At 51.8% G+C, this 10,600-nt stretch overlaps 1 protein-coding gene across 1 annotated transcript in view; it reads left to right on the forward strand.

The window, feature by feature from the left end:
* BAHD1 (bromo adjacent homology domain containing 1) overlaps positions 1 to 8,297 on the forward strand; it is a 32,620-nt gene extending 24,323 nt beyond the window's left edge. Inside the window, exons 3-7 of the mRNA XM_066320673.1 lie at positions 407 to 768; positions 2,362 to 2,521; positions 3,483 to 3,559; positions 5,594 to 5,685; positions 7,872 to 8,297. Of these exons, the coding sequence (XP_066176770.1) occupies positions 407 to 768; positions 2,362 to 2,521; positions 3,483 to 3,559; positions 5,594 to 5,685; positions 7,872 to 8,061 (881 nt within the window). The 3' untranslated portion in view covers positions 8,062 to 8,297. The remainder of the gene's footprint in view (positions 1 to 406; positions 769 to 2,361; positions 2,522 to 3,482; positions 3,560 to 5,593; positions 5,686 to 7,871) is intronic.
* Positions 8,298 to 10,600: the final 2,303 nt, after the last annotated feature.

Consider the following 10,600-nt stretch of genomic DNA (forward strand, 5'->3'; position numbering starts at 1 on the left):
AGAATTTGGCTTTTTGAAAGAAGCTGGCTGCTTTTGGCAGTGTGATTTAATCCTCCCCATTGTTTCGATAAGCCTTTTATTTCCTTTATACATATTGACAGGCTGGAACTCCTTTGGACACTGGCCAGCCTTGTGTGTATTCCTGGCTGGCATTACTTGGGATTCAGATGGGTTTGTTGTGGTGCAGTGTCATCAGTGGAGCACTGGAACACGCAGGCTCGGAAATGGCTTTGCTTTTACAATCCAGTGACAGTGCAAAACGAAATTACAGCCTGGAGAGTCTTTACAGCTATAATGCAATAAAGGGGATTTCGGGGAAAAGCGGCCGTGGTGTGGGACAGTCCCGGCTGTGTGGTTGCTGTATGTTCCAGATGAGATCCGTGACTCATTTCTTCCCTTCCCTTAGAAGGCTGCAAGTCTCTGGACCAGCTGAACCTCACAATCCCAGTGGCAGGACACCCCGCGTCGCCTGCCCACCCGCTCTCAGGATGTCCTGTGCCCAGCGTGCCGCCGGCTGCAGAGCCCGTCCCTCACCTGCAGACCCCCAACTCTGACCCTCAGACCATGGCCCGAGAATGTCCTCAGAGCTCCAAGCCTCCCAGCGGCTCCAAGTCTGGGCTGCGGAATACTCCAGGCTGCCTGCACGCCTCCAACAGCAAAGCGGCGGGAGGCCATTCCCACCCCAAGCAGCAGCGGATCAGCCGGCGCAGGGCCACCAACGGCTGGATCCCCGTGGGCACGGCCTGCGAGAAGGCCGTCTACGTCGTGGTAGGTGTCTTGAGTGCTGGGGCTGGGCAGGGACAGCTGCCTGTGCACCTCCTTGGGGTTTCTGGGGCTCGCTTCCAGCTGGAGTGGTCACTAGATGCTGTGTAGGACCTCTCAGTGAAATTCCGATGGGAGTGGAGGAGCTGCTGGCTCTGTTCCCTGTGTGCCCTGGTGTTACCTTGCACAGTGTGGTTTGGGAGGGGAGGAGAACCTGCTGCTCCTGTGCTGGCCTCAGCTGCAAGGTGACGGATCCTCCCAGCTCTGGCATGTACAAGGGTGGCACCTGAGGCACGTGGGAGTCCATCCTACAGGTATCATCCTCCAGCTGCTTTCTCCTGGGTAGGGCAAACCTGTCTGAGAAGCTGAGGGTTGCTGTAGCCTCAATTATAAGGGGCAGGTCTAGAGGCAGCTCTCATAAGGTGGCTCTCACTTACAGTGTCTGTAGCCCCACAAGGGTCTCCCAGAGCACAGAGGACTGAGACAGTATACTGGCTCCCAGATGGAATTTTTCTAGCACCCAAAATCCCCTTTCTTGTAACTTGCATGGTGGCACAGTGAGCTGCACCTCCAGGGATTTCCTGTCTGTACTTTCCCATTTGTTGCGTTCAGAGGCAGAGACTGGTTCCTGTAAGATGGGAGATTTCCTGCCAGAGAATTCAATTAGCTCCAGTCAAGTCCACTTCAGTCGCAAGAGAAGGCAATATCCTTCATCTTATTAAAGCATAAGAGCTTGAAATGGGCCCCACGTGGTGTCTGGGAAGGTTGGACAAGGCATTGATATGTGGTAGATGTCAGGAGGAAGGAGGGCTGTGGTCTGGGCACGATCTATGCTGCTGCTTGGTGTGGTGGCACAACCTTGGGCTGCTGAGAGCAGCAGCCAGGGCAGGTTTTGGAGCTTTAGCCTTTGGAGCTGTGTCCAGGTGCCAAGGACTGTGCCAGAATTAGGCCTGTCAAGGCCAGGGACTGGCCTTGTGCATCTATCCCTCAGGCTGTCACATCCCAAAGGAGCAGCGAGGCATTAATCTCCTTAAGATGCTTCCAATCCTGCCTGGGAGATCTGGCAGGAGGTTAAACCATCCTGCTCAGGCGTTTTGAAATGAAACTCAGAGCAAAAGCGAACTAAAAACACCCGGTTCATAGTCCCAAAAGTGATTATTTCGTACTGTCAGAGGCTACAAAGGAATCATTGGCAGTCCCACTAAGGAAGGCTTTGTGCTATGGCCTCCCCTGCCACTCTCTGCCCTGCTTATGTCAAATATTTCGTGTTTTATTGGTTTGTTACTATGTTTGTATCAGAGAAATAGCATTCAAAACACACTTAGTTTTTGGTCCCTGTGACTGGGAAGGAAAAGCAGGCCTCCAGGTAGGCAGATGGAAAGGTGATTTTTCCTGAACGTTGCAGTTTTGCGTGCAGAATGGAAGGAGTGAGTGCATTTTAATTAGCAATTGGAGTATTAATTTTAGCAATTAGGGCATTTGTGAGCTGTGCTGTCCCCCTGGTGAGCTGCTCCTCACTGCAGCACTATGGAGGAGAAGCAGGAAGTGAAGTGGCCCTTTGGCCGTTCACTGGGGTTGTTTTGGTTCCTGTGTGTGCAGAACGAGCCGGAGCCGGCCGTGCGCAAGAGCTACCAGGCTGTGGAGAGGGACGGGGAGATCATCCGGGTGCGGGACACCGTGCTCCTCAAATCGGGGCCCCGCAAGAAATCCATGCCCTACGTCGCCAAGATCTCCGCACTCTGGGAGGACCCCAAGACAGGTACTGTGCCAGGAGGCTGTGTGTGCGCTCCACAGAGCGAGCTGGAAGCAGGGAAGGGATGGTTCTTGGGAGAGCTGCGGGGCTGGTTGGGGTACCAGAGTGATGGAGAGGAGATTAGCGCCGTGGCTTCCATTTGGATTGTTCCAGGAATTGAAATGCTCCTTAATCACTCGTCTGGGGCTGATAAATGGAAATCTTCCTGGATGTGAAAGCACATAACATTTGCCAAGTGCCCGTCTTAGCAGCCCTCTCCTGTATTATTTCATTACTCAAACATCAGGGGAGCTGCTGTTTGCTCCAATCCAGCATCTGGGCTGGGAGCTGGTGGGAGCAGGGCTCTTCTGCAGCAGCTCTGATGGACCCCAGTGGTGCTGGGGATGGGAGTTGTGGGGACCTATGGTGAGATATGGTGCCTGACTTGCAATCCCTGATCCAAGGATGCTGAGCCAAATGCTTTAAAGTAGAGATAGTGCTTAAAAGAGGGGAAAAGAAACCCCAAAAATTCTGTGTAGAAGACATAAATCAAGATGTGGTGAGGCCCACTGTAGTTGTGTCAGTGCAGCAGCAATTCTGCCCTTGAACCTGGGAATCAATGCTGCAAGTTCCCACCGTTGGACGAGCATCTTTTCCGGCTTGTGTCCTGAGTGGATTCTCTTTTCAGGTGGAAACATTTGATTTTTGAGTATTGGGGGAGTTTTTTGTGCCTGACTTCTTTAGGATGTGGTAACCTGAGTAGAATGAGGCAAAGGTGTAGTGGAAAAGCAACATGACTGACTCCATGCAGCTTCTTGCTGTAACAAAGGGACACCTAGTTCAGCATGAAATATTTATCAGCCACAGCTGCCTCTCCGTGAGCGCTGTGGGAATGAAGGGGATGGAGCAGCAGGAGGAAGCCGGGAATGAGTGGGAGAACACTTGGAGAAAACTGAGGCCTGACTTGTTTTGATCCGTGTTGTTGCAGGAGAGCTGATGATGAGCCTCCTGTGGTATTACAGACCAGAGCACACTCAGGGAGGCCGCAACCCCAGCATGCACCAGGTGAGTGTGGATCAGGGCAGGGCATCCCGGGCTCTCTGTGCTCCTGCAGCAAAAGGGACTGCCTCTCCCTGCATTCCTGGCTGGCCTCAAGCTGAGTACAGCAGAGCACTCTTGGCTGTTATGCAGATGTTGCCAGATGTGTTGAGCGGTGGTGTCCCATAGTTGGGCTTTTCCCCCAGATTCATTGTCCTCTGGAGAAAACTGCTGAGTTCCTTACATGGAGGCTTTAACAGAAACTGCTGAGTGCTGATGTTTCTCCCTTTAATCTGAGAAAATTCCACATATTAAGTAAATAGTAATTTTGACTGTTACCTTAAGAATGAGGAAGAATAAGTTTATACTGAATCAAGATCAGACACCTTTCCAAAAGCATATTCTAATTCCTACAGGACTGCAGAGCCTGATGCAAAAGCTCCTGCTGCCATTTTGCAGGAAACTGGAGTGCCTGTGTCATGTGCTGCCTTTTAATAAATCTCTTAATCTGCTTCTTAAACTCCAAAAACGTGTTAGTTTAGTACAGGAACGTGGATGCATCATCCTTGCTTGCCCTGCAAAGATTTATGATGAGAACTAAAGTCTGAGTTGAGGATGCTGTGCCAGGATAATGGAGTTGCTTTATAAAGAAAAAACATGTGAATCACTGTGACTTCACGCCTTGCTCTGCTTTGCATGGGCTTGCGTTGGGTGACAGAACAAGCTGGTTTTAACTGGGAATGAAGAATTCACTGCTGTGTTCAACCCTATTTTAAACACTTCGTGCTTTCTTAATTTCTATTACTTTGTTAAATAAAAAGGGAGGGAGGGTTTTAGAGCAGGACTTGGGAGCAGTCAGGGAATTGTAAATGCCTCGCTTGCAGGGCACTGGTGAGTTTCCAAACCAAAACGTGGCACTTTATAAATGAAAGGTGAGTGTCTCCAGTTGCATTTCAGTCCAGAGAGAATGCCAGGGGGAATTAAGCCAGGTTTTTGCAAACCCACTTAAATTACACAATTCTTCAAACAAGAGAGAGCCCGGGCTAAGGGCTGGGCCAGGCTTGCCACGGTGACTAAGGTAGTTTGGACTCAAGGAGTGAGCCAGAACCCCAAGGTGCAGAAGGCAGGTGTGGCACTCTCAGTGTCCCTGATCAACCCCATCCCGAGATGTTCACCCTTTTTTGAGTTTTCCCTTCCAGCAAAGCAGAAATGGAGCCTTCAGGGAATGCTTCCAGACTTGTGCAGGGCATCTGTGTGTTCCCAGAGATCATCTTTGCTGATCTAACCATACCTGAATTTTTTCTCAGTGGTTCTGTCTGGGTTACCCTGTGTATAACCAAACCTGCGTGCTGCAGAGCCAAATTCCCTAAATTACTGTGGGAAAAAAGAAGTTTGCCAGTAGAGGTTGTGGCTGCTCCTCCTTGGATGTGTTCAAGGCCAGGTTGGATGGGGCTTGGAGCAACCTGGGATAGTGGAAGGTGTCCCTGCCCATGGCAGGGGATGGAACAAGATAATCCTTAAGGTCCCTACCAATCCAAACTGCTCCAGGATTCTTTTCCATGATTATGAAAAAGTCTGTTGCTACTTCTCTCACTAAAGCAGCCTTTTTAGCTGAATTTGGAGGAGAAAGTGATTGGATAAGAAGGGTTTCCTTAAGTTTTGATATAAAAGTGGATTAGAGAATTCAGGAGGAAAGGGGAGACTGAGGGGTGAAACCATGGCCTTGCTGCTGAAGAGCTTCTGACATAGGAAATCCATGTGGGATTGGGGCACTCAGTCTCAAAATGTGCTGGGCAGGGTGAAATGGTGGGAGAGTCAGTGCTTTGCTCACTGTTGCTGGATGAAAATGTGGTGCACAGAGCACGGGGCAGGTGCCTGGGTTGTGTGGAGTGTTCACCGTGGGCATGCTTTGGTGACTCCACCTTAAGGTGATGGGTGAAGGTGCAGAGCTCACCTTTCCCTCTCTGGGTGGGTGAGGGTGAGGAGCTGGCCGTGCCTCCCGGGGCTCCGGGCCGGCTGTGTGACCTGTCCCCTCCCCTGTCCCCTCCCGTCCTCGCACAGAATGAGATCTTTGCCTCGCGGCACCAGGACGAGAACAGCGTCGCCTGCATCGAGGAGAAGTGCTACGTGCTGACCTTCGCGGAGTACTGCAGGTAGGTGGAGCTCTGAACCTGCTGCACTTCCCAAACCTCTCCCTGCCTCCAGCCTCTCTCACCCTGCCTGTTTCCAGCCAGCCCAGCTGTCCCAGCCCTGCGGGAGCTGGGGTAGTGACACCTGCTCTGCTTCGGGCTGGGGGCTTCTCCCACTCCAGGTCCATTACATGTCTGGATTGTATAGGGTCATGGAATCATTTGGGTTGGAAAAGACCCTTAAGATCATTGAGTCCAGCTGTCCCCTTGGAACTGCCAGGGCCACCACTTGACCCATGTCCCCAGGTGCCACATCCACACAGCTTTTAAATCCCTCCACGGATGGTGACTCCACCACAGCCTGTTCCAAGGTCTGACCACCCTTTCCCTGAAGGAATTTTCCTAATATCCAACCTCTACCTCCCCTGGTGCAACTTCCTGCTTCCTCTCAACCTGTCCCTCGTCCCCTGGGAGCAGAGCCTGACAGTCTCTGGCTGCACCCTCTTGGCTGGGAGATGTAGAGAGCCAGAAGGTCCCTCATGAGCCTGCTTTTCTCCAGGCTGAGCCCCTTCCAGCTTCCTCATCCGCTCCTGGTCCTCCCAACCCTTCCGCAGCCTCTTCTGCTCCTCTCAAGGGACACCCAAATGTTGATACTTGTATGACCACTGCACATGGTTTCAAGGAAGACAGGAACATGTGTGCAGGAAAAGATGGAACTTGTAGCTAAAAACTAAGTGAGCTAGGAAGAGATCCTATATATCCATCCCTTGTGGGACGCAGGTGCCCAAAAACCTGCTGATACAAGTGCCAGTGTTCAGGCTGGACATCAGATCCTGGGATTTTGGTAGCAGCACCCCTTGGAGCAGTGACTCAGGCTGTTATAGTTGAACTCTTGCTGGTTGAATTGCAGCTTTCTCAGTAAGAACTTCCCAGCATCCATATTCCAGCCTGCCATCCTGTGATGGATACACAGAGCTGAAGGAAAATAGGGATTGAATAGGCACAAACCCATAATGCAAACCACTGTTTTAAATCTCTTCAGTTCTGCTGGGTGCATCTTGTGGTCTGTGCAGCCCTGACAGGAAGCCTGAGGACTGCTCCTTGCCCAGGGCTCTGCTTTTGGAATTTCTGAAAAACAAACTGGTGTACAAACTCTTTAGAAGCTGAATTTTGATCTTTCTTTTGAGAACACTAAAACAAAAATGCAAACAAACAAAAAGATACCAACCTAACCCCAACAATAACAAACCAAACAAAATCAGCCAAACAAAATCCCCCCCATCCCCAAGCTTTGGATCAAAGCAGTTCCTTTCCATTTTAACACCCCAGTCTTCTGGAACAGCTGCTGGCAGGAATTTTTGCATGCTCTTGTGGGTCAGGTCACCTTTGAGAGATATTCCCTGAAGGCATCCTGAATTCTTTATTTTCCTAAACATTGGTGCATAAACATTTATTAGGAGCTAATTAACAAAAATGAGGCCAAAGTAGTAAAAACAAGGTAGTTAATTGCTATGATCTTTGGTGTGCCGTACGATATCCACCAGTATGGAAATATAAACTTGTGTTGCTTCCTGCAGGAGTTCTCTTTGAGCAAAGCTTTGCCCACATTCCTTCCCTTCCCCTTATTCTTCAGCAGCTGCAGTTGTGGCTCCCAGCAGGACACAGGCAGCAGGAGAGGGAATGAGTTCATGGTCCCCAGCGCAGGAAGGACACAGACCTGTTAGAGCGAGTCCAGAGGAGGCCATCAGGTTGATCTGAGGGATGGAGCAACTCTCCTCTGAGGAAAGGCTGAGTGAATAGGGATTGTTCATCCTGAAAAAGTGAAGGCTTTGGAGCGACCCGATTGCCCCTTCCAATACCTCAAGAGAGTCTACAGGAGAAATGGAGAAAGACTGTTTACAAGGGCCTGGAGTGGCAGGACAAGAGGGAATGATTTCACGCTGCCAAAGGGTAGGGATAGATGGGATATTAGGAATAAATTCTTCCCTATGAGGGTGGTGAGGCCCTGGCTCAGGGAACGTATGGCTGCCCCATCCCTGGCAAGATCAAGGTTGGATGGGTCTTGGAGCAACTTGGGCTAGTGGAAAGCAGAACCTAGTGAAAGGTTCCTGCCTATGGCAGGGGTTGGGACTGGATGAGCCTTAATGTCCCTTCCAACCCAAAGCATTCCACGATCCTCTGACAACTCTTCTGATGTGATTGCTCCGCAGATTTTGTGCCTTGGCAAAGCGTCGAGTCGAAGGGATCCCGGGCAGGAAAACCATCATGGTTCCTCCCTCAGAGGAGTATTCCACCCCTCTGCACCGCAAGGTGCCCGAGGACACGGACCCCGAGCTGGTTTTCCTGTGTCGTCACGTCTACGACTTCAGGCACGGGCGCATCCTGAAGAACCCGCAGTAGCACAGCCCTGCCTTGGGAGCGGGCGGCACCGCAGCCAGCGCCCCTGGCCTGGGACACCTGTGCACTCCCACCCACCTCATGCTGCTGCAGGTGGGAGCGCCCAGCGCTCCGTCCTGGGACTCGGGAGCGTGCAAGGAGCGGAGCCCGTGGAGGGAGGCAGCAGCTGAAAGCACAGCACTTCGTTAAAGCATAAATGAAAAATATATACGTAAAAAAAATAAATATATGTATATAGATATAGGGATTTGCATAAGTAAATCTATATCTATATATGTATGTAGAGCTGCATCTATTGGGAGGGTTTGCAGGGGATAAAAGCCAGGAAGCAATGCAGAGCCGTGGCTGGGGGAACGGCGGGAAGGTGCAGGAGGGATGTGTCAGTGCAGTGTTTGTTGAGTCTGGCTGGGACAGTCGGTGGTTTTCGGGCCCTGAACTGAGCCCAGTTCTTGGCAGAGCACAGGAGAGTCTCCTTGGTCCTGCAGGACAGACTCTGAGGATTCCCTTAGTGAGAGCTTCTTCAAAATACAGCTTTGGGAGCTGCCTGTGGCATTGTGTCATGCTTGGATAGGTGTTGCTCCATCAGGGGAAGAGGTGAGCCCTGATCTCCCTCGTATTTTCCCTCGCCTCGCTGCTCCTTGGTTCACCATCTGGACTGGGGCTTGGAGCCTGCTTCGTGGTGGAGCAGAGGGAGCTGGCAAGGTGGCAGGTGTCACACTCCAGTGTAGGGTTAGAGCTGGTCCTGTCCCAGGTCCTGACCAAGCCCACAGGATCCTATGCCCCATTCCCAAGGCTCAGCACTTACTGGCATGTGTTGCTTGGACCTCACAAAGTGGGCTCTGCTGGGGAAAACCATGTTTCCTCTTATCTTCTGAGTGTTGCTCTTCCTCTGATGGCTCAGGGGGCCCTGGATTTTCTCTTTCTTCCCAGTTTGTTTCCTGTAGTGTCGTTTACAGACCCTGCTTATCCCCATGTGTCTGCAGTGGGAAGAAGCCAGAGGAGGAAGTGGCAAACCCTTTTCTTGCGTGTTTTTGGCTTTTTAAAATTCCTTCCCCATGTGACTGTCCTGATCCTGAGAGTGCTGTTGAAGCCATCAGCAGCCTTTCCCCCTCCAAACTCATCCCGGTGTCCGAGCAAGCTCACCAAAGTGGCTTTGTGGCTCCTGAAAGGACCTGAGCATCGGGAGAAGTTCGCACGGACCATGCGAGTCCCGCAGGTCCTGCCTCTTGCCTTACCTGTACAGATCCCAGACAGACCTTAGCTTATCTCAACGCTAACTTGGAGTTAATCCCAAAGCAAACCAAAGGACAGCGTCACATCCTGGGGAGTCACTGCACCAGGCTGGGAGCCCAGCCTGAGATTGCACTAACGTACAGCAGAACCAACCCTGTGCCACCCACATTCCTGCTGGCTGGAGCCACTCACTGAAACGAGGGATCTGCATTTCCCCAGTCTTTTGGGGCTTCTGAACTTGTGTTCCATGGTGGAAGTGTCCATGCTGCTTTAATATCCTATCAGTGGAAGCAGCATTCCCTGTATACTCCCTGGGGACACAGGGCTTGTCACCTTGCTCCAGTGGCTGCACACCTGCCCGGCCTGGAGAGAAAACCCACGACATCCAGTTTCTTACATGGAGTAGTTCAGGCATGCAGGAGTTCTCCAGAGATTTGCTCTACATACCAAAGAGGGGAACGTGTCCGGAGGCAATGGCTTGAGGGGATGACAAGGTCTGGCACCTGCTGCAGCAGGTTGGCATCTCCCTGCAGCTGGTGGATGATTCCTGCTGGAAAATTCCTGTTTGTTCCCACCTGCGTAGCCCAGGGAGAACACCCAGCTCCAAGAAGGGGAATCCCAGGTGTGCAAGCAAGAATTGTCAGGTGAAGCATCTTCTCTCACTTATACCTCAAGATACTGTTGGTGTCAAAGGGATTGCCCAGATCTCTCCTGAACAATTCACTTGGCACTGTGGGTCTCTTGGAATGACATGGTGGGGCTGTGTTGGAGTGGGAAGTGGTGGCACTTTGAGGTCACTCGGGTGAAGGGGTGCAAGGAGGCATTGGAGAACATGGTGTCTCATGCTTCTGGAGGAGGATATGAAGTGGTTTTTCCCTGTAGTGGGGAGGGAGGACACTGGAGAAGTGGAGCTGTTCCTGCCCGTGACACAGAGGGAATGGCAGCTGCCTGGCCACAGGGGGAATGCAGCAGCTGCACCCCACAGTGGGTGGAAGGTGGTGGAAAGTCCTAAATCCACGTGTTTGGCTTGATGGGGACTCCTTTGCCCCTGAACCTGAAGCAGGAGAGCTGCTGTGGCCATTTCTCCCTGGCAGTACTTTGGACATGGAGTGCTGCAAGACCCACCAGCCAGGTGAGCCTGAGCACTGCTGCAGCTGGGCCCAGGTGTGAGACCCAGCCTTGGAACCACAGCATCTCACTGAAATTCCTCCTTCTGCCCCATCTCCCTCTGCTCCCACCTTATCCTGGCTCCTCTCCAGGTAGCAGGGAAATAATCCTTGCCCTGGGTCCATAACGGGCTCCGGTCCAG

This window comes from Sylvia atricapilla, chromosome 6 (assembly GCF_009819655.1).
Source record: "Sylvia atricapilla isolate bSylAtr1 chromosome 6, bSylAtr1.pri, whole genome shotgun sequence".
NCBI lineage: Eukaryota > Metazoa > Chordata > Aves > Passeriformes > Sylviidae > Sylvia > Sylvia atricapilla.